The 23635-nt window shown below is 47.8% G+C and overlaps 1 protein-coding gene across 6 annotated transcripts in view; it reads right to left on the bottom strand.

Moving 5' to 3' along the window:
- Nucleotides 1–23635, bottom strand: part of LOC129869442 (myomegalin-like) — a 139527-nt gene that overhangs the window by 26242 nt on the left and 89650 nt on the right. For all 6 annotated transcript variants that reach the window (XM_055943862.1, XM_055943863.1, XM_055943858.1 and 3 more), the window contains 5 exons: nucleotides 23013–23499; nucleotides 22366–22601; nucleotides 22024–22078; nucleotides 11276–11529; nucleotides 9506–9637 (listed from right to left, as the gene is read on the bottom strand). In XM_055943862.1, the coding sequence (XP_055799837.1) occupies nucleotides 9506–9637; nucleotides 11276–11529; nucleotides 22024–22078; nucleotides 22366–22601; nucleotides 23013–23499 (1164 nt within the window). The remainder of the gene's footprint in view (nucleotides 1–9505; nucleotides 9638–11275; nucleotides 11530–22023; nucleotides 22079–22365; nucleotides 22602–23012; nucleotides 23500–23635) is intronic.

The raw sequence follows: 23635 nt of genomic DNA, 5'->3' as shown, positions 1-23635 counted from the left end.
GAAGAGAGGACAGAGAGAAGAAGAGAGGACAGAGAGAAGAAAAGAGGACAGAGAGAAGAAGAGAGGACAGAGAGAAGAAGAGAGGACAGCGAGAAGAAGAGAGGACAGAGAGAAGAAGAGAGGACAGAGAGAAGAAGAGAGGACAGAGAGAAGAAGAGAGGACAGAGAGAAGGAGAGAGGACAGAGAGAAGAAGAGAGGACAGAGAGAAGAAGAGAGGACAGAGAGAACAGAGGACATAGAGGAGAAGAGAGGACAGAGAGAAGAAGAGAGGACAGAGAGAAGAAGAGAGGACAGAGAGGAGAAGAGAGGACAGAGAGGAGAGAGGACATAGAGAAGAAGAGAGGACATAGAGAAGAAGAGAGGACAGAGAGAAGAAGAGAAAACAGAGAGAAGAAGAGAGGACAGAGAGAAGAAGAGAGGACAGAGAGAAGAACAGAGGACAGAGAGAAGAACAGAGGACAGGGAGAAGAGAGGACAGAGAAGAAGAGAGGACAGGAGGAAGAGAGGATAGAGAAGAAGAGAGGACAGAGAGAAGAAAAGAGGACAGAGAGAAGAAGAGAGGACAGAGAGAAGAAGAGAGGACAGAGAGAACAGAGGACATAGAGAAGAACAGAGGACAGAGAAGAAGAGAGGACAGAGAGAAGAAGAGAGGACAGAGAGAAGAAGAGAGGACAGAGAGAAGAAGAGAGGACAGAGAGAAGAAGAGGACAGAGAGAAGAAGAGAGGACATAGAGAAGAAGAGAGGACAGAGAGAAGAACAGAGGACAGAGAGAAGAACAGAGGACAGAGAGAAGAAGAGAAAACAGGGAGAAGAAGAGAGGACAGAGAGAAGAAGAGAGGACAGGGAGAAGAGAGGACAGAGAGAAGAAGAGAGGACAGAGAGAAGAAGAGAGGACAGAGAGAAGAAGAGAGGACAGAGAGAAGAAGAGAGGACAGAGAGAAGAAAAGAGGACAGAGAGAAGAAAAGAGGACAGAGAGAAGAAGAGAGGACAGAGAGAAGAAGAGAGGACAGAGAGAAGAAGAGAGGACAGAGAGAAGAAGAGAGGACAGGGAGAAGAGAGGACAGAGAAGAAGAGAGGACATAGAAGAAGAGAGGACATAGAGGAGAAGAGAGGACAGAGAGAAGAAGAGAGGACAGAGAGAAGAAGAGAGGACAGAGAGGAGAGAGGACATAGAGAAGAAGAGAGGACATAGAGAAGAAGAGAGGACATAGAGAAGAAGAGAGGACAGAGAGAAGAAGAGAAAACAGAGAGAAGAAGAGAGGACAGAGAGAAGAACAGAGGACAGAGAGAAGAACAGAGGACAGGGAGAAGAGAGGACAGAGAAGAAAAGAGGACAGAGAGAAGAAGAGAGGACAGAGAGAAGAAAAGAGGACAGAGAGAAGAAGAGAGGACAGAGAGAACAGAGGACATAGAGAAGAACAGAGGACAGAGAGAAGAACAGAGGACAGAGAGAAGAACAGAGGACAGAGAGAAGAAGAGAGGACAGAGAGAACAGAGGACAGAGAGAAGAACAGAGGACAGAGAGAAGAACAGAGGACAGAGAGAAGAAGAGAAAACAGAGAGAAGAGAGGACAGAGAGAAGAAGAGAGGACAGAGAGAAGAAGAGAGGACAGAGAGAAGGAGAGAGGACAGAGAGAAGAAGAGAGGACAGAGAGAAGAAGAGAGGACAGAGAGAAGAAAAGAGGACAGAGAGAAGAAGAGAGGACAGAGAGAAGAAGAGAGGACAGAGAGAAGAAGAGAGGACAGAGAGAAGGAGAGAGGACAGAGAGAAGAAGAGAGGACAGAGAGAAGAAGAGAGAACAGAGGACATAGAGAAGAACAGAGGACATAGAGAAGAACAGAGGACAGAGAAGAAGAGAGGACAGAGAGAAGAAGAGAGGACAGAGAGAAGAAGAGAGGACAGAGAGAAGAAGAGAAGACAGAGAGAAGAGAGGACATAGAGAAGAAGAGAGGACATAGAGAAGAAGAGAGGACAGAGAGAAGAAGAGAGGACAGAGAGAAGAAGAGAAGGACAGAGAGAAGAAGAGAGGACAGAGAGAAGAAGAGAGGACAGAGAGAAGAAGAGAGGACAGAGAGAAGAAGAGAGGACAGAGAGAAGAAGAAAGGACAGGGAGAAGAAAAGAGGACAGAGAGAAGAAGAGAGGACAGAGAGAAGAAGAGAGTACAGAGAGAAGAAGAGAGAACAGAGGACATAGAGAAGAACAGAGGACAGAGAGAAGAAGAGAGGACAGAGAGAAGAAGAGAGGACAGAGAGAAGAAGAGAGGACAGAGAGAAGAAGAGAGGACAGAGAGAAGAGAGGACATAGAGAAGTAGAGAGGACAGAGAGAAGAAGAGAGGACAGAGAGAAGAAGAGAGGACAGAGAGAAGAACAGAGGAAAGAGAGAAGAAGAGAGGACAGAGAGAAGAGAGGACATAGAGAAGAACAGAAGACAGAGAGAAGAAGAAAGGACAGAGAAGAAGAGAGGACAGAGAGAAGAAGAGAGGACAGAGAGAAGAGAGGACATAGAGAAGAAGAGAGGACAGAGAGAAGAAGAGTGGACAGAGAAGAAGAGAGGACAGGGAGAAGAGAGGACAGAGAGAAGAAGAGAAGACAGAGAGAAGAGAGGACAGAGAAGAAGAGAGGACAGAGAGAAGAAGAGAGGACAGAGAGAAGAAGAGAGGACAGAGAGAAGAAGAGAGGACAGGGAGAAGAGAGGACAGAGAAGAAGAGAGGACAGAGAGAAGAAGAGAGGACAGAGAGAAGAAGAGAGGACAGAGAGAAGAAGAGAGGACAGGGAGAAGAGAGGACAGAGAAGAAGAGAGGACAGAGAGAAGAAGAGAGGACAGAGAGAAGAAGAGAGGACAGAGAGAAGAAGAGAGGACAGAGAGAAGAGAGGACAGAGAGAAGAAGAGAGGACAGAGAGAAGAAGAGAGGACAGAGAGGAGAAGAGAGGACAGAGAGAAGAAAAGAGGACAGAGAGAAGAAGAGAGGACAGAGAGAAGAAGAGAGGACAGCGAGAAGAAGAGTGGACAGAGAGAAGAAGAGAGGACAGAGAGAAGAAGAGAGGACAGAGAGAAGAAGAGAGGACAGAGAGAAGAAGAGAGGACAGAGAGAAGAAGAGAGGACAGGGAGAAGAGAGGACAGAGAAGAAGAGAGGACAGAGAGAAGAAGAGAGGACAGAGAGAAGAAGAGAGGACAGAGAGAAGAAGAGAGGACAGAGAGAAGAAGAGAAAACAGAGAGAAGAAGAGAGGACAGAGAGAAGAAGAGAGGACAGAGAGAAGAAGAGAGGACATAGAGAAGAAGAGAGGAAAGAGAGAAGAACAGAGGACAGAGAGAAGAACAGAGGACAGAGAGAAGAAGAGAGGACAGATAGAAGAAGAGAGGACAGAGAGAAGAAGAGAGGACAGAGAGAAGAAGAGAGGACAGAGAAGAAGAGAGGACAGAGAAGAAGAGAGGACAGAGAGAAGAAGAGAGGACAGAGAGAAGAAAAGAGGACAGAGAGAAGAAGAGAGGACAGAGAGAAGAAGAGAGGACAGCGAGAAGAAGAGAGGACAGAGAGAAGAAGAGAGGACAGAGAGAAGAAGAGAGGACAGAGAGAAGAAGAGAGGACAGAGAGAAGGAGAGAGGACAGAGAGAAGAAGAGAGGACAGAGAGAAGAAGAGAGGACAGAGAGAACAGAGGACATAGAGGAGAAGAGAGGACAGAGAGAAGAAGAGAGGACAGAGAGAAGAAGAGAGGACAGAGAGGAGAGAGGACATAGAGAAGAAGAGAGGACATAGAGAAGAAGAGAGGACAGAGAGAAGAAGAGAAAACAGAGAGAAGAAGAGAGGACAGAGAGAAGAAGAGAGGACAGAGAGAAGAAGAGGACAGAGAGAAGAAGAGAGGACATAGAGAAGAAGAGAGGACAGAGAGAAGAACAGAGGACAGAGAGAAGAACAGAGGACAGAGAGAAGAAGAGAAAACAGGGAGAAGAAGAGAGGACAGAGAGAAGAAGAGAGGACAGGGAGAAGAGAGGACAGGGAGAAGAGAGGACAGAGAGAAGAAGAGAGGACAGAGAGAAGAAGAGAGGACAGAGAGAAGAAGAGAGGACAGAGAGAAGAAAAGAGGACAGAGAGAAGAAAAGAGGACAGAGAGAAGAAGAGAGGACAGAGAGAAGAAGAGAGGACAGAGAGAAGAAGAGAGGACAGGGAGAAGAGAGGACAGAGAAGAAGAGAGGACATAGAGGAGAAGAGAGGACAGAGAGAAGAAGAGAGGACAGAGAGAAGAAGAGAGGACAGAGAGGAGAGAGGACATAGAGAAGAAGAGAGGACATAGAGAAGAAGAGAGGACATAGAGAAGAAGAGAGGACAGAGAGAAGAAGAGAAAACAGAGAGAAGAAGAGAGGACAGAGAGAAGAACAGAGGACAGAGAGAAGAACAGAGGACAGAGAGAAGAACAGAGGACAGGGAGAAGAGAGGACAGAGAAGAAGAGAGGACAGAGAGAAGAAGAGAGGACAGAGAGAAGAAAAGAGGACAGAGAGAAGAAGAGAGGACAGAGAGAACAGAGGACAGAGAGAAGAACAGAGGACAGAGAGAAGAAGAGAGGACAGAGAGAACAGAGGACAGAGAGAAGAACAGAGGACAGAGAGAAGAACAGAGGACAGAGAGAAGAAGAGAAAACAGAGAGAAGAGAGGACAGAGAGAAGAAGAGAGGACAGAGAGAAGAAGAGAGGACAGAGAGAAGGAGAGAGGACAGAGAGAAGAAGAGAGGACAGAGAGAAGAAGAGAGGACAGAGAGAAGAAAAGAGGACAGAGAGAAGAAGAGAGGACAGAGAGAAGAAGAGAGGACAGAGAGAAGAAGAGAGGACAGAGAGAAGAAGAGAGGACAGAGAGAAGAAGAGAGGACAGAGAGAAGAAGAGAGAACAGAGGACATAGAGAAGAACAGAGGACATAGAGAAGAACAGAGGACAGAGAAGAAGAGAGGACAGAGAGAAGAAGAGAGGACAGAGAGAAGAAGAGAGGACAGAGAGAAGAAGAGAAGACAGAGAGAAGAGAGGACATAGAGAAGAAGAGAGGACAGAGAGAAGAAGAGAGGACAGAGAGAAGAAGAGAGGACAGAGAGAAGAAGAGAGGACAGAGAGAAGAAGAGAGGACAGAGAGAAGAAGAGAGGACAGAGAGAAGAAGAGAGGACAGAGAGAAGAAGAGAGGACAGAGAGAAGAAGAAAGGACAGGGAGAAGAAAAGAGGACAGAGAGAAGAAGAGAGGACAGAGAGAAGAAGAGAGGACAGAGAGAAGAAGAGAGGACAGAGAGAAGGAGAGAGGACAGAGAGAAGAAGAGAGTACAGAGAGAAGAAGAGAGAACAGAGGACATAGAGAAGAACAGAGGACAGAGAGAAGAAGAGAGGACAGAGAGAAGAAGAGAGGACAGAGAGAAGAAGAGAGGACAGAGAGAAGAAGAGAGGACAGAGAGAAGAGAGGACATAGAGAAGTAGAGAGGACAGAGAGAAGAAGAGAGGACAGAGAGAAGAAGAGAGGACAGAGAGAAGAACAGAGGAAAGAGAGAAGAAGAGAGGACAGAGAGAAGAGAGGACATAGAGAAGAACAGAAGACAGAGAGAAGAAGAAAGGACAGAGAAGAAGAGAGGACAGAGAGAAGAAGAGAGGACAGAGAGAAGAGAGGACATAGAGAAGAAGAGAGGACAGAGAGAAGAAGAGTGGACAGAGAAGAAAAGAGGACAGGGAGAAGAGAGGACAGAGAGAAGAAGAGAAGACAGAGAGAAGAGAGGACAGAGAAGAAGAGAGGACAGAGAGAAGAAGAGAGGACAGAGAGAAGAAGAGAGGACAGAGAGAAGAAGAGAGGACAGGGAGAAGAGAGGACAGAGAAGAAGAGAGGACAGAGAGAAAAAGAGAGGACAGAGAGAAGAAGAGAGGACAGAGAGAAGAAGAGAGGACAGGGAGAAGAGAGGACAGAGAAGAAGAGAGGACAGAGAGAAGAAGAGAGGACAGAGAGAAGAAGAGAGGACAGAGAGAAGAGAGGACAGAGAGAAGAAGAGAGGACAGAGAGAAGAAGAGAGGACAGAGAGGAGAAGAGAGGACAGAGAGAAGAAAAGAGGACAGAGAGAAGAAGAGAGGACAGAGAGAAGAAGAGAGGACAGCGAGAAGAAGAGTGGACAGCGAGAAGAAGAGAGGACAGAGAGAAGAAGAGAGGACAGAGAGAAGAAGAGAGGACAGAGAGAAGAAGAGAGGACAGAGAGAAGAAGAGAGGACAGGGAGAAGAGAGGACAGGGAGAAGAGAGGACAGAGAAGAAGAGAGGACAGAGAGAAGAAGAGAGGACAGAGAGAAGAAAATAGGACAGAGAGAAGAAGAGAGGACAGAGAGAAGAAGAGAGGACAGAGAGAAGAAGAGAGGACAGAGAGAAGGAGAGAGGACAGAGAGAAGGAGAGAGGACAGAGAGAAGAAGAGAGGACAGAGAGAAGAAGAGAGAACAGAGGACATAGAGAAGAACAGAGGACAGAGAAGAAGAGAGGACAGAGAGAAGAAGAGAGGACAGAGAGAAGAAGAGAGGACAGAGAGAAGAAGAGAGGACAGAGAGAAGAGAGGACATAGAGAAGAAGAGAGGACAGAGAGAAGAAGAGAGGACAGAGAGAAGGAGAGAGGACAGAGAGAAGAAGAGAGGACAGAGAGAAGAAGAGAGGACAGAGAGAACAGAGGACATAGAGGAGAAGAGAGGACAGAGAGAAGAAGAGAGGACAGAGAGAAGAAGAGAGGACAGAGAGGAGAAGAGAGGACAGAGAGGAGAGAGGACATAGAGAAGAAGAGAGGACATAGAGAAGAAGAGAGGACAGAGAGAAGAAGAGAAAACAGAGAGAAGAAGAGAGGACAGAGAGAAGAAGAGAGGACAGAGAGAAGAACAGAGGACAGAGAGAAGAACAGAGGACAGGGAGAAGAGAGGACAGGGAGAAGAGAGGACAGAGAAGAAGAGAGACCAGAGAGAAGAAAAGAGGACAGAGAGAAGAATAGAGGACAGAGAGCAGAAGAGAGGACAGAGAGAACAGAGGACATAGAGAAGAACAGAGGACAGAGAGAAGAAGAGAGGACAGAGAGAAGAAGAGAGGACAGAGAGAATAAGAGGACAGAGAGAAGAAAAGAAAACAGAGAGAAGAAGAGAGGACAGAGAGAAGAAGAGAGGACAGAGAGAAGAAGAGAGGACATAGAGAAGAAGAGAGGACAGAGAGAAGAACAGAGGACAGAGAGAAGAAGAGAGGACAGAGAGAAGAAGAGAAAACAGAGAGAAGAAGAGAGGACAGGGAGAAGAAGAGAGGACAGAGAGAAGAAGAGAGGACAGAGAGAAGAAGAGAGGACAGAGAGAAGAAGAGAGGACAGGGAGAAGAGAGGACAGAGAAGAAGAGAGGACAGAGAGAAGAAGAGAGGACAGAGAGAAGAAAATAGGACAGAGAGAAGAAGAGAGGACAGAGAGAAGAAGAGAGGACAGAGAGAAGAAGAGAGGACAGAGAGAAGGAGAGAGGACAGAGAGAAGGAGAGAGGACAGAGAGAAGAAGAGAGGACAGAGAGAAGAAGAGAGAACAGAGGACATAGAGAAGAACAGAGGACAGAGAAGAAGAGAGGACAGAGAGAAGAAGAGAGGACAGAGAGAAGAAGAGAGGACAGAGAGAAGAGAGGACATAGAGAAGAAAAGAGGACAGAGAGAAGAAGAGAAAACAGAGAGAAGAAGAGAGGACAGAGAGAAGAAGAGAGGACAGAGAGAAGAAGAGAGGACAGAGAGAAGAAGAGAGGACAGAGAGAAGAAGAGAGGACAGAGAGAAGAACAGAGGACAGAGAGAAGAACAGAGGACAGAGAGAAGAGAGGACATAGAGAAGAACAGAGGACAGAGAGAAGAACAGAGGACAGGGAGAAGAGAGGACAGGGAGAAGAGAGGACAGAGAAGAAGAGAGGACAGAGAGAAGAAAAGAGGACAGAGAGAAGAAGAGAGGACAGAGAGAAGAAGAGAGGACAGAGAGAACAGAGGACATAGAGAAGAACAGAGGACAGAGAGAAGAAGAGAGGACAGAGAGAAGAAGAGAGGACAGAGAGAAGAAGAGGACAGAGAGAAGAAGAGAGGACAGAGAGAAGAAGAGAGGACATAGAGAAGAAGAGAGGACAGAGAGAAGAACAGAGGACAGAGAGAAGAACAGAGGACAGAGAGAAGAAGAGAAAACAGAGAGAAGAAGAGAGGACAGGGAGAAGAAGAGAGGACAGAGAGAAGAAGAGAGGACAGAGAGAAGAAGAGAGGACAGAGAGAAGAAGAGAGGACAGGGAGAAGAGAGGACAGGGAGAAGAGAGGACAGAGAAGAAGAGAGGACAGAGAGAAGAAGAGAGGACAGAGAGAAGAAAATAGGACAGAGAGAAGAAGAGAGGACAGAGAGAAGAAGAGAGGACAGAGATAAGAAGAGAGGACAGAGAGAAGAAGAGTGGACAGAGAAGAAGAGAGGACAGGGAGAAGAGAGGACAGAGAGAAGAAGAGAAGACAGAGAGAAGAGAGGACAGAGAAGAAGAGAGGACAGAGAGAAGAAGAGAGGACAGAGAGAAGAAGAGAGGACAGAGAGAAGAAAATAGGACAGAGAGAAGAAGAGAGGACAGAGAGAAGAAGAGAGGACAGAGAGAAGAAGAGAGGACAGAGAGAAGGAGAGAGGACAGAGAGAAGGAGAGAGGACAGAGAGAAGAAGAGAGGACAGAGAGAAGAAGAGAGAACAGAGGACATAGAGAAGAACAGAGGACAGAGAAGAAGAAAGGACAGAGAAGAAGAGAGGACAGAGAGAAGAGAGGACAGAGAAGAAGAGAGGACAGAGAAGAAGAGAGGACAGAGAAGAAGAGAGGACAGAGAGAAGAAGAGAGAACAGAGAGAAGAAGAGAGGACAGAGAGAAGAAGAGAGGACAGAGAGAAGAAGAGTGGACAGAGAAGAAGAGAGGACAGGGAGAAGAGAGGACAGAGAGAAGAAGAGAAGACAGAGAGAAGAGAGGACAGAGAAGAAGAGAGGACAGAGAGAAGAAGAGAGGACAGATAGAAGAAGAGAGGACAGAGAAGAACAGAGGACAGAGAAGAAGAGAGGACAGAGAGAAGAAGAGAGGACAGAGAGAAGAAGAGAGACAGAGAGGAACAGAGGACATAGAGAAGAACAGAGGACAGAAAGAAGAAGAGAGGACAGAGAAGAAGAGAGGACAGGGAGAAGAGAGGACAGAGAAGAGGAGAGGACATAGAGAAGAACAGATGACAGAGAGAAGAAGAGAGGACAGGGAGAAGAGAGGACAGAGAAGAAGAGAGGACAGAGAAGAACAGAGGACAGAGAGAAGAAGAGAGGACAGGGGTACAGAAAGAGGTATGAGAAGAGGGAATGATGGTATGAGGGAAGAAAACACTTCAATGTCTGGACATGATATTACAAGTACAGTATGGGGATACAGCAAAACTGACTTAAGCAACAATGTGTTGAATAAGGTAGTCACTTCCACTCCTCCCCTCTCTCCCTGTCTGTCTGCCTACCTGTCTGTGTCTGTGTGTCCGCTGACCGCTGCAGGCTGGGACAGCTGATGGAGGACTGGTGTCCGTGAAATGAACTGGTGGAAGGAGGGATGGAGGGGTGGCGTGACATGGGGACACTGTTACAGTGAGAATCTGAAATAAAAGAGAGATGAGGAATGATAAAATTACAGATGAGGTGTGAACTGTTGGTCATGCATTACAAGTGTGTGTGTGTGTGTGTGTGTGTGTGTGTGTGTGTGTGTGTGTGTGTGTGTGTGTGTGTGTGTGTGTGTGTGTGTGTGTGTGTGTGTGTGTGTGTGTGTGTGTGTGTGTGTGTGTGTGTGTGTGTGTGTGTGTGTGTCCCGTTTCAGGAAGCTAGGCATCTGTCGCACGTCACTACTTCACAGGAGAGGCATTTAAACATATATTTTTTTAATCAACATGTGTTTTTGAATAGAAATGACGTCAGGAACATGTGAACTTTAATGTGCCTTAATAACAAACGTGTATTCCATCTGTAAATACCAATACAATTGTTCAATTATAAGCCTAGTTGGTTTGGATGGGCTCGACATGCCAGGAGAACAGTCTGGATTGGTCTGCCATGTATATTTGTACAGATGAACGTGGTACATTCAGGCGTTTGGAAATTGATCCCAAGGATGAACCAGGCTTGTGGAGGTCTACAATTATTTTTCTGAGGTCTTGGCTGATTTCTTTTCATTTTCCCATAATGTCAAGCAAAGAGGCACTGAGTTTGAAGGTAGGCCTTGAAATACATCCACAGATACACCTCCAACTGACTCAAATGATGTCAATTAGCCTACCAGAAGCTTCTAAAGCCATGACATAATTTTCTGTTATTTTTCAAGCTGTTTAAAGGCACAGTCAATTTAGTGTATGTAAACTTCTGACCCACTGGAATTGTGATACAGTGAATTATAAGTGAAATAATCTGTCTGTAAACAATTGTTGGAAAAATTACTTGTGTCATGCACAAAGTAGATGTCCTAACCGACTTGCCAAAACTATAGTTTGTTAACAAGAAATTTGAATGACTCCAACCTAAGTGCATGTAAACCTCCGACTTCAACTGTATAACGTTAGCATCGAGAACTACAACAGTTGTGCTACTTTTCTCATAGTGTCTGGATAAGCATCATCTAATATTTATCTGGACTCTTTCTGTTTTTGATATTGCTACTATGCAAATATGCAAGTAACCATTTCACTGTACCGTTTACACCTTCTGTATCCTGTGGATGTGACAAATAAACTTAGATTTTGTTTGATATAGTGTGTGTTTACCAGAGACGGTAATGTGAATAACAATAAGACCTGCACCAAAGTCAGACTAGGATAAAGGCCAAGGACTAGATCAAGTTTATTTTTACCTGGAGTTTTTCCTTATGGTAGGCTACTACTTTTACCACTTTTAGTCTTGAAATCGTTAGTTGTTTACTACACTACTCACTCTGTTTAACACATGGCCTCACGTGTGAATCCTTAAAGAGATGGGTGGGGCTGAGGCTTAAGAGGGTGTGACGATGCTGAATTGGTGTAGACAAATAAGAGCTCTCCAGTAGGTGTACCAAAACATTCAAGGGTCATTTTCTCAAAAGTGGGGTTACAAGTTTATCAACTTTCAAAGCAGAATTCCTTGCCTATTGTTCCTCAACTGCAGTGTATGATATACCATTTTCTAGCTCTGAGTCTCTATTTTTATAAAAAACACAATTTCAGATCTTGCTACATACATAGGACCAAATCCAGGTGGTGGGTCACATTTACCTGTACTGGCTCTAGTGGAGGCATGTCTGGCCTCCTGGCCATACTCACTGGCCACGTCAATGTCTGAGCACGGCTCCAGATCCTCATTGGTGGAGCCCTGCTCATCGGACACAAAGGAGATCTGGTCTGATTGGTCGGTGGTGTCAGAGAGGGCGTGGCTACTGCATGGTGTGTCAGAACGAGGTTGATGCTGGGTGAGTTTGGCGCGGAGAGAATCGATCACGTTATCCTTCTGTTGGAGCTCCTTACTCAGCCTGTACACAAACAAAGAGGAGACCCTCAGTGATCTTGTCCTTGCCCACATAATAACAATACTCCTGCTCTCTAGTGACATGAACAATCGGGACAAAACAGGCTTTTCAATAGCAGAGATGTCTAGATGTACAGTGGGCAGTGTCTGCATTGTGACACCACCAGAGAGTGCTAACAGATGTAGAAAACAAAGAATGATTAAGCTATTAGCTGTCCTGTTCTCTACAGACAGAGAAAGAGGCTTGGTGATCTGATCTGATCCTTCCTGAAGTTGCTTACTGCCCACAGACACAGTGCAGGAATTGACAAAGACACAGAGACACAGACAGGCAGAGATCAGCACAGACACAGAGACACAGACAGGCAGAGATCAACACATATACACAGACAGGCAGGGATCAACACAGAGACACAGACAGGCAGAGATCAACATAGACACAGAGACACAGACAGGCAGGGATCAACACATATACACAGACAGGCAGAGATCAACACAGAGACACAGACAGGCAGAGATCAACACAGAGACACAGACAGGCAGAGATCAACACAGACACACAGACAGTAGGTGACCACTGGCACCTCACTCAAGATCATATACGGTAAGTTTGGATGCATACATGTAATCGTAACAAGCAGAATGTGATAAACACACACACATCCTGTTCCCCCTCAGCTGAAGTAATTCATTGATAGCAGCACCCTGGGTGAAGGTCGACTCACCAATCCAAACCTGATCCCTCCACACACACACACACACACACACACACACACACACACACACACACACACACACACACACACACACACACACACACACACACACACACACACACACACACACACACACACACACACACACACACACACACACACACAGCCTTCTCTTCTGAAGGACTTACTGTATAATACCCAGTTAGCGATAACTATCACTCTGATAACTATCACTCTGATAACTATCACTCTGATTACTATCACTCTGATTACTATCACTCTGATTACTATCACTCTGATTACTATCACTCTGATTACTATCACTCTGATAACTATCACTCTGATTACTATCACTCTGATTACTATCACTCTGATTACTATCACTCTGATTACTATCACTCTGATTACTATCACTCTGATAACTATCACTCTGATTACTATCACTCTGATAACTATCACTCTGATTACTATCACTCTGATTACTATCACTCTGATAACTATCACTCTGATAACTATCACTCTGATTACTATCACTCTGATTACTATCACTCTGATAACTATCACTCTGATTACTATCACTCTGATTACTATCACTCTGATTACTATCACTCTGATTACTATCACTCTGATTACTATCACTCTGATTACTATCACTCTGATTACTATCACTCTGATTACTATCACTCTGATTACTATCACTCTGATTACTATCACTCTGATAACTATCACTCTGATAACTATCACTCTGATAACTATCACTCTGATTACTATCACTCTGATTACTATCACTCTGATTACTATCACTCTGATTACTATCACTCTGATTACTATCACTCTGATTACTATCACTCTGATTACTATCACTCTGATAACTATCACTCTGATTACTATCACTCTGATTACTATCACTCTGATAACTATCACTCTGATTACTATCACTCTGATTACTATCACTCTGATTACTATCACTCTGATTACTATCACTCTGATAACTATCACTCTGATTACTATCACTCTGATTACTATCACTCTGATTACTATCACTCTGATAACTATCACTCTGATAACTATCACTCTGATTACTATCACTCTGATTACTATCACTCTGATTACTATCACTCTGATTACTATCACTCTGATTACTATCACTCTGATTACTATCACTCTCATGTTACTAGAAAAATTAATGTATGCTTCTTTCTGTCTTACTTTTCGATCTGCCTGTGCAGGGCCTTTCTCTCTCTGTCAGTGTGTTTTCTATACAGGGCCAGTTCTCTCTCCTGGGCCCTGCTCTCCCACAGAGAGAAGGAGAACAGAGAGTCTCTGTACAGAGGGCTGCTTTTAGACAGCATGGCCTTCCACAGAGGAGCCATTGGCCTGGGCCCACTGCTCGCCTGGCCAGTCTTCCCCACCACAGGCCCTCCTCCCTGGGCTAGAGATCCCCCATCCTGGCCTTTCTGCTGCTCCCGTTCCTCCTGCTCCTCCTCCTTCACAGCAGGGAGACAGTTGTTGTCCTCGTCCTCGTTGTGGGGGGTCGTCGCCGTGGCAACGCCTCTCAACTGGGTCTCTATGGTAACCAGGCAGTGCTCATTCGCTTAATGATGAGGTCGTGATCCCCGGAGTGGTAGGTAGGTCATGGGAAGGGGAATGTGCCAGAAACCATGATGGAGGTAGGGAGGACTGGTCATGAGCAATCAGGTGAAAAGCTATGTAAATCCCCAGATTAGGCCCAGAGACAGAGACGTGCTCACTGTATCCACAGCAGCCGCTGTGACTGTGACTAGCGTGGTCTCCTAAGCAGATTCTGACCCAGGCCAGTTTGGTCCAGTACAGAGAAGCCAAACAAGGTCCCAGAAATCCCAAATCTGCTGTGCAGTAATTTAGTTCAGGTGGCGTTTCCCTTCTCTTTAACCAAGTGGTCTTTCCAATGCATTTCCTCTGTCTCTGCTGTAAAGAACCACTGGTAGTGTTACTGTTTGCTGGTGGGCTGGTGGGCTGGTACAGCAGGAGGAGAGTAATTCACTGCGCTGTGACTCAGTCTCACACTGCCTGAGGAAAGTAGTAGCACTGTCTCTCTTCCTATCTATCTCTCTCTCTCTCTTCCTGTCTGTCTCTCTCTTCCTGTCTGTCTCTCTCTTCCTGTCTGTGTCTCAAATAGTTCCCTCCTTCACTTCTCTGTTTTCAAATCCAAGCTTCCAAAAACTTTTGCTGGACCTCGGGAAGGAAGAGGGAGCTTCTGTTTCTTCCCTCTTTTCCCACCAGCAGCCAAACACAACACGGAGCGACCGGAGACAGTGGTGTTTCTCTCCCAGGGAAGGAGAGATAGGAGCGGGATGTTAGGCGGGTGTATCCCGGCCTAGGGGCTGCACTAGGAACCCACTGTAGTCAGAGGAGAGAGAAGCTCAGTGACCGAGAGGCTGAATGGTCAAACATAAAGAGTCAGATAACCCTAGTCAGCCTTCTGTGTGTTTTATAACTCACACTGCAGCGCTGGCCCAAAAACATGGCACCATTCGACCCTTTGTTAAATGTTCTGTGGACCACTCTGTCTGCAGGTCCTGGAATGTGAATCTGTTTCTCAAAAAAACAATTCTTGTTACATTTTATTTAAACTAACAGGATTTTTGAAGAGGTAGCGCACGTCAAAAAAGGAACACAAAATGGCTCTAAAATCCACAAAAAACACAAGATTAAGATCCAAAGTAGAATTCCAGGTACTGTAGTCAATGCATCCCCTTTCAAAAAGTCCCAGGGCTCAGAGAATCCACCATTGTACATGTCAGAGCCCTGATTCTCCGTAGCACTCCTGTAGTTTTACAGAATACTTAGACTGAGCTGGATGGTGCTCTATACCAGGCTTTGCTCTTCTCTTGCTCCCGCTCTCTGATTCACTCTCTTTCTCTCCATCTCTCTCTGTCTCACTCTCCCTCTCTCTCGCTCTCCCTTTCTCTCTCTGTGTCTCTCTCTCTCCAACTCTCTCCCCCGGCTCTCTTTCCCCCTGCCTCTCTCCTCCCCGCCTCTCTCTCTCCTCCCCGCCTCTCTCTCTCCTCCCCGCCTCTCTCTCTCCCCCTGCCTCTCTCCTCCCCGCCTCTCTCTCTCCTCCCCGCCTCTCTCTCTCCTCCCCGCCTCTCTCTCTCCCACCCACCTCTCTCTCTCCCTGTCTCTCTCTCTCCCCCCGCCTCTCTCTCTCTCCCACCCACCTCTCTCTCTCCCCCGCCTCTCTCTCTCCCCTGCCTCTCTCTCTCTCTCCCCCCTGCCTCTCTCTCTCCCCCGCCTCTCTCTCTCTCTCCCACCCGCCTCTCTCTCTCTCTCCCACCCGCCTCTCTCTCTCTCCCTTTCTCTCTCTGTGTCTCTCTCTCTCCAACTCTCTCCCACCCGCCTCTCTCTCTCCCCTGCCTCTCTCTCTCTCACCCCTCAACTGCTCCTGACCCAGTTCACTGTACCATGAGGTCTTAATAACTTAACCTGATTAGTGCCCGTGTCAACACCCTGCTCTGAATCCAGCACTGCAGCAAGAGCCTGAGCCATGTTACATCACACACACACACGTTTTGTTCTTCTATCCTAGTGGGGTCCTAAAATTGATTTCCAATCAAAGTCCTATTTTCTCTAACCCTAAACCTTAACCCTAAATCTAACCTTAACCCTAACCGTAACCCATAACCCTAACCACTAATCCCTACCCTTACCGTAACTCTAATTCTAACCTAACCCCTAAGCTTATAATAGCCTTTGTCCTCATGGGGATGTGGGACATGTCCCCATGAGGGAGAATTTTAGGTCCCCACAAAGATAGAAGAACCAACCCACACTCTAATACCCTCACGCACACGCACATACACGCACAAGGGAATCAAACCAATACAAATCCCCTCTTTTTTCTCCCTCAATTACGGGCTCGTCCTAAATGAGTCGACTGGCACTAAAACACATTTAATTCCTCCGTCGACTGGCACTAAAACACATTTAATTCCTCCGTATCTGGTTAGCCAGCTGTACAGCATACTGCAGCTCTGTCTATCTCTCTCTTTCATGAGAGAGGGAGAGGCATCTCTAATTACCCACAATGCAATGCCGGGCCCTGCTCTCAACCCTGTAAGGAAACAACAACTCTAGGGGAAAGTGTCCTCCAAATCACAATGTCCCCATTTTTGCTTCAAATGAAAGAAGAAGAAGAAAGAAAAGAAAGCTGGGCCACAGTTCCGGCTACTGTGTATTTAGTGTATATCGCCCCAACACCCTGGCATGGCACAGAGGTTGCTTTCTATGCTGACTCAGATGCTGTGGTCTGTGGGGTGGCCTGGGAGCAATCTGTCATGACATGAAATAACATAAAACCATGGCGCCGACAGAGATGGCCGCTTCGCTTCGCGTTCTTAGGAAACTATGCAGTATTTAATTTTTTTATGTATTATTTCTTACATTGGTACCCCAGGAAATCTTTAGTCTTATTACATACAGCCGGGAGGAACTATTGGATATAAGAGCAACGTCAACTTACCAACATTACAACCGTAACATTGATGTATATGCTGATTCGGTGAGCGAGTTTATTAGCAAGTGCATCAGTGATGTTGTACCCACTGTGACTATTAAAACCTTCCCCCACCAGAAACCGTGGATTGATGGCAGCATTCGTGCAAAACTGAAATCGCAAACCACTACTTTTAATCATGGTAAGGCGTCCAGAAACATCACCGAATACAAACTGTGTAGCTATTCCCTCCGCAAGGCAATCAAACAAGCTAAGCGTCAGTATAGAGACAAAGTAGAGTCGCAATTCAACGACTCAGACACGAGACGTATGTGGAAGGGTCTACAGTCAATCACGGATTACAAAAAGAAAACCAGCCCTGTCGCGGACACCAATGTCTTGCTCCCAGACAAACTAAACAACTTCTTTGTTCGCTTTGAGGACAATACAGTGCCACTGACACGGCCCGCTACCAAAACCTGTGGGCTCTCTTTCACTGTAGCCAACGTGAGTAAAACATTTAAACGTGTTAACCCTCGCAAAGCTGCTGGCCCAGACGGCATCCCTAACCATGTCCTCAGAGCATGCACAGACCAGCTGGCTGGTCTGTGCATATTCAATCAATCCCTATCCCAGTCTGCTGTTCCAACATGCTTCAAGGGGGCCAACATTGTTCCTGTTCACAAGAAAGCTAAGGTAACTGAGCTAAATGACTATTGCCCCGTAGCACTCACTTCCGTAATCATGAAGTGCTTTGAGAGACTAGTCAAGGATCATATCACCTCCACCCTACCTGACACCCTAGACCCACTCCAATTTGTTTACCGCCCCAATAGGTACACAGATGATGCAATCGCAATCACACTGCCCTAACCCATCTGGACAAGAGGAATACCTATGTGAGAATGCTGTTCATCGATTACAGCTCAGCATTTAACACCATAGTACCCTCCAAACTCGTCATCAAGCTTGAGAACCTGGGTCTCGAACCCGCCCTGTGCAACTGGGTCCTGGACTTTCTGACGGGCCGCCCCCAGGTGGTGAGGGTAGGTAACAACATCTCCACCCCGCTGATCCTCAACACTGGGGACCCACAAGGGTGTGTTCTCAGCCCTCTCCTGTACTCCCTGTTCACCCATGACTGCGTGGCCATGCACGCCTACAACTCAATCATCAAGTTTGCAGACAACACAACAGTAGTAGGCTTGATTACCAACAACGACGAGACGGCCTACAGGGAGGAGGTGAGGGCCCTCAGAGTGTGGTGTCAGGAAAATAACCTCACACTCAACGTCAACAAAACAAAGGAGATGATCGTGGACTTCAGGAAACAGCAGAGGGAACACCCCCCTATCCACATCGACGGGACAGCAGTGGAGAAGGTGGAAAGTTTTAAGTTCCTCGGCGTACACATCACAGACAAACTGAAATGGTCCACCCACACAGACAGCGTTGTGAAGAAGGCGCAGCAGCGCCTCTTCAACCTCAGGAGGCTGAAGAAATTTGGCTTGTCACCAAAAACACTCACAAACTTTTAGAGATGGACAATCGAGAGCATCCTGCCGGGCTATATCACCGCCTGGTACGGCAACTGCTCCGCCCACAACCGTAAGACTCTCCAGAGGGAAGTTAGGTACCCTACATTACTCATCTCATATGTATATACTGTACTCTATACCATCTGCTGCATCTTGCCTACGCCGTTCGGACATCGCTCATCCATATATGTATATGTACATATTCTTATTCATTCCTTTACACTTGTGTATATAAGGTAGTTGTTGTTGAAATTGTTATATTACTGCATGGTCAGAACTAAAAGCACAAGCAATTCACTACACTTGCATTAACATCTGCTAACCATGTGTACGTGACCAATAACATTTGATTTGATTTGACATCCTATTCCCTATAGTGACAATTAAGCAGTGCATTATATATATGGGTCAAAAGTAGTGCAGCATATAAGGACATTATTGTCATCTCACATCTCAGCAGCCTGTGCCACTGCTTCAGATGAGGGAAAAGAAGACTGTTCTTTTAACAATCACCAAAGAGCGAGAAAGACTTTCAGCATTATTTTAGACCAGAACTAGCTAGCAGCTTGCTGTTCTCTAATGTTCTGCTCTGGTCCGGAAGTCTCTGTCCACCTGCCCCTGTCTATCACTGGCCGCCCCTCCAACTAGCTGCCCTCCAACTAGCTGCCCTCTAACTGGCTGCCCCTCTAACTGGTTGACCCTCTAACAGGTTGCCCCTCTAACAGGTTGCCCCTCTAACAGGTTGCCCCTCTAACTGGTTGACCCTCTAACTGGTTGACCCTCTAACTGGTTGACCCTCTAACTGGTTGACCCTCTAACTGGTTGACCCTCTAACTGGTTGACCCTCTAACTGGCTGCCCTCTAACTGGCTGCCCCTCTCACTGGCTGCCCCTCTCACTGGCTGCCCCTCTCACTGGCTGCCCTCTAACTGGTTGACACTCTAACTGGCTGCCCCTCTAACTGGTTGACCCTCTAACTGGCTGACCCTCTAACTGGTTGACCCTCTAACTGGCTGCCCCTCTAACTGGTTGACCCTCTAACTAGCTGCCCCTCTAACTGGCTGCCCTCTAACTAGCTGCCCCTCTAACTGGCTGCCCCTCTAACTGGCTGCCCCTCTAACTGGCTGCCCTCTAACTGGCTGCCCTCTAACTGGCTGCCCTCTAACTGGTTGCCCTCTAACTGGTTGCCCTTCTAATTGGTTGCCCCTCTAACTGGCTGCCCTCTAACTGGCTGCCCCTCTAACTGGTTGCCCCTCTAACTGGTTGCCCTTCAAACTAGCTGCCCTCTAACGGGCTGCCCTCTAACGGGTTGCCCTTCTAACTAGCTGCCCTCTAACTAGCTGCCCTCTAACTGGTTGCCCTTCTAACTGGTTGCCCCTCTAACTAGCTGCCCCTCTAACTAGCTGCCCCTCTAACTAGCTGCCCTCTAACTGGCTGCCCTCTAACTGGCTGCCCCTCTAACTGGTTGCCCTCTAACTGGTTGCCCTTCTAATTGGTTGCCCTTCTAATTGGTTGCCCCTCTAACTAGCTGCCCCTCTAACTAGCTGCCCCTCTAACTGGTTGCCCCTCTAACTGGTTGCCCCTCTAACTGGTTGCCCTCTACCGGGTTGCCCTTCAAACTAGCTGCCCTCTAACGGGCTGCCCTCTAACTGGCTGCCCTCTAACTAGCTGCCCTCTAACTGGCTGCCCTCTAACTGGCTGCCCTCTAACTGGCTGCCCTCTAACTGGCTGCCCTCTAACTAGCTGCCCTCTAACGGGTTGCCCTCTAACTGGCTGCCCTCTAACTAGCTGCCCTCTAACTAGCTGCCCTCTAACTAGCTGCCCCTCTAACTGGCTGCCCCTCTAACTGGCTGCCCCTCTAACTGGCTGCCCCTCTAACTGGCTGCCCTCTAACTAGCTGCCCTCTAACTGGCTGCCCTCTAACTGGCTGCCCTCTAACTAGCTGCCCTCTAACTAGCTGCCCTCTAACTAGCTGCCCTCTAACTGGCTGCCCTCTAACTGGCTGCCCTCTAACTGGCTGCCCTCTAACTGGCTGCCCTCTAACTAGCTGCCCTCTAACTAGCTGCCCTCTAACTAGCTGCCCTCTAACTGGCTGCCCTCTAACTGGCTGCCCTCTAACTAGCTGCCCCTCTAACTGGCTGCCCTCTAACTAGCTGCCCTCTAACTAGCTGCCCTCTAACTAGCTGCCCTCTAACTAGCTGCCCTCTAACTAGCTGCCCTCTAACTAGCTGCCCTCTAACTAGCTGCCCTCTAACTGGCTGCCCTCTAACTGGCTGCCCTCTAACTGGCTGCCCTCTAACTGGCTGCCGTTCTAACTAGCTGCCCCTCTAACTGGCCGCCCTCTAACTGGCCGCCCTCTAACAGGCTGCCCCTCTAACTGGCTGCCCCTCTAACTGGCTGCCTCTCTAACTGGCTGCCTCTCTAACTGGCTGCCCCTCTAACTGGCTGCCTCTCTAACTGGCTGCCTCTCTAACTGGCTGCCCCTCTAACTGGTTGCCCCTCTAACTGGTTGCCCTTCAAACTAGCTGCCCTCTAACGGGCTGCCCTCTAACGGGTTGCCCTTCTAACTAGCTGCCCTCTAACTGGCTGCCCCTTTAACTGGCTGCTTCTCTAACTGGCTGCCTCTCTAACTCTTTGTAATCAGATGTCCCCAGATACCAGGGCCATCCAGGTGACAGCCTGACCCCACAGGCCACTGGCTGCACAGCACATATGACCCCATAATCCAGGACAGTGGTTATTCACCATCCTACTTTATGAGGACTATGTCACACCTCAGAGATACAGTTCTCCAGAGGACCATGCAAGCCGACACAGGAATACAATGTTTGTCAGCTTCTGTTCACTGTGGGGGGGGGGGGGTTCTCTCTCTCTCTCCCACACACACCCTTTCTCTGAGTCTCAACCCAAACAGAGGACAGCGTGAATCTTCACAGACAACTGACCTCGTGCCCAGATCCCTGGTCAACTGGCTAATGCTCGCTCGCACACTCACTCACTCACTCACTCACTCACTCAGCGAGAGAGAAGCATGATGGGAAGGAGATAAAGAGGGCGCCTTCTCAAATCTCACATGGCGATCTGAGGCTGTTGCCATGGCAATCATAGGGAGGCAGAGGTAGGGCAGTGGGTTCATCCAATCACAACGCTCCTCTTCAATCACTGTCCCCATGGGGCTGGTTAGCACTGGTGACATCATACAGCATGGCCCTGACTCAACGTGTTAGCATTAACGCCAATGTGGCTAACGCTATAAAAACCAGCCACGTTAAACATGTCCACCAGCATGAGGGGGTAAAGGATTAAAGGGGGTGAGCGAAAAAATGAGAAGCAGAGAAATATGGTGGATAGACACAGTGAGGGAAATGAAGGAGATGGAGAGATCTGCCTCTCACTCCTACGATGACAGTGGTTTATTGGATCCGACGTCGGTAGAGACATGAGCAACTGATCGATCTCCATCTCTGTTGATCATCACTGCCACCTGTCTAACGTGCTGGTCCTGCCAGTGACTTAATCAGACTGATTGATCGTCTGTGTGGATCACTGATCGAGTGACAAACAAAAACACTGTATAACCCCCCTGGAGGACACAGGCCCCCAGACAACAATCAATATTTTCCAACTGCCAAAATGTCCAGCTATACAGCAACGTCAACAACCACAACACACAGAGATTATACTGCTAATTATTTAATACTGTTGCATTGATGCCATAAGGTTGCAAACACACACATATGCACACACACACACACAAACTGGCAGACGCACCGTATGGCGAGCAGCTCTGTGCCAGTCTTGTCGTCAGGAATCTCGGGATGGTCTCCTGAAGAGAGGGGATCAGAGAGGAGAGAGACATTACATCTATGTGGTCAGTACACACACAGGTCCATCACACATACAAGGTCACACACACTCATGCTAATCTTGTTGGACATAAGTGAGAAATTCTGTTCGCAAATGTCTGTGCTGTAAAGTTAAAACATGTTGGAGATTGAGTATATTAGGTAGCTGTAATCATATGTGCGTTGTGTCATTGTGTCCTTTTGTGTCCAGTAAGTGCTATTTGTGTGCCATCGTGCATTTGTCATGTGTTTTCTCCTCTCCACTCACGTCCGCTGATCTTGGTGCCGACTCTCTGTGCCAGGGCGCTGCTCTGTGCCAGCTGTTCTCTGAAGCTCTGGCCCATGTAGTAGTCTATGTCGTTGGCACGAAGCAGCTCCTCGAAGGCCTTGGTGGTGTCACCCAGGTGCTGGGTCAAGATGTGGCACACCCCGCGCCCCTCACGCATCCTCTGGCGCAGGTGGGACAGCTCACGGGCCTGGGCCTGGATCAGAGTGTTAAACTTCCTACAAAGAGACAGACAGAGGATGAATGATGAGTCAACAGGAGACAGACAGAAGGTGAAGGATGAGTCAACAGGAGACAGACAGAGGGTGAAGGATGAGTCAACAGGAGACAGACAGAAGGTGAAGGATGAGTCAACAGGAGACAGACAAAGGGTGAAGGATGAGTCAACAGGAGACAGACAGAGGGTGAAGGATGAGACAATAGGAGACAGACAGATGGGTGAAGGATGAGACAATAGGAGGTGGTGGACTAGATGTGGTGATGGTGGTGGTGGACTAGGTGTGGTGGTGGTGGACTAGGTGTGGTGGTGGTGGACTAGGTGTGGTGGTGGTGGACTAGGTGTGGTGGTGGTGGACCAGGTGTGGTGGTGGTGGACTAGGTGTGGTGGTGGTGGTGGTGGCACTACTTACTCTGGCCCAGGCCAGCTGGTAGCCTTGCCCTCCTCGGTGGGCCTTGGGGTTTCCTTGCCCTTTCTCAGCTGGTCCTCCAGGGCTCCCACGCGGGACACCAGCTCCTGGAGGTCCTTGTCAGGTTTGGGGTGGTGCGGCGAGGGCCCCAGACCACCACCAGACGACTCCCAGCCCTCGTCCTCCTCTGGGCCGCTCTGTGAGGGCTTGGCCTGGAACTGGACTCCCCAGTTGACCTTGCGGGGAATGGAGGGGCCGATGGAGAGTTCGCTGGAGATGGAAAGAGAGTGCAGGCGGCCCTGGAGGCTCTGGATCACTGTCTGAGAGCGGGAGAGCTGCGAGCGAAGGTCCTCAACCAATCGCTGGAGAGATGTCATGTTGTCAGCTTCTGAGGTTGATGTTGGAGGGCCGGCCTTCCCAGGATGCACAGTGCCTGACCACCGAGAGCCGCCGCACTCCAGAGACGTGCACATCTCCAGATCGTCAAACTCTGAGGGGAATAGAGGGGGATCTGGTTTAGACAACTGATATGCTGCCCTCTTGTGGTTTTACTAAACCATTGCAGATTGTTTTAATCTCACAAAAACCCTCAAGTATGGCAGAGTACAACAGTCCTTCAGTGTAAA

This window comes from Salvelinus fontinalis, chromosome 14 (genome assembly GCF_029448725.1).
Source record: "Salvelinus fontinalis isolate EN_2023a chromosome 14, ASM2944872v1, whole genome shotgun sequence".
Lineage (NCBI taxonomy): Eukaryota > Metazoa > Chordata > Actinopteri > Salmoniformes > Salmonidae > Salvelinus > Salvelinus fontinalis.
This window is presented reverse-complemented; position numbering and strand designations above follow the sequence as displayed.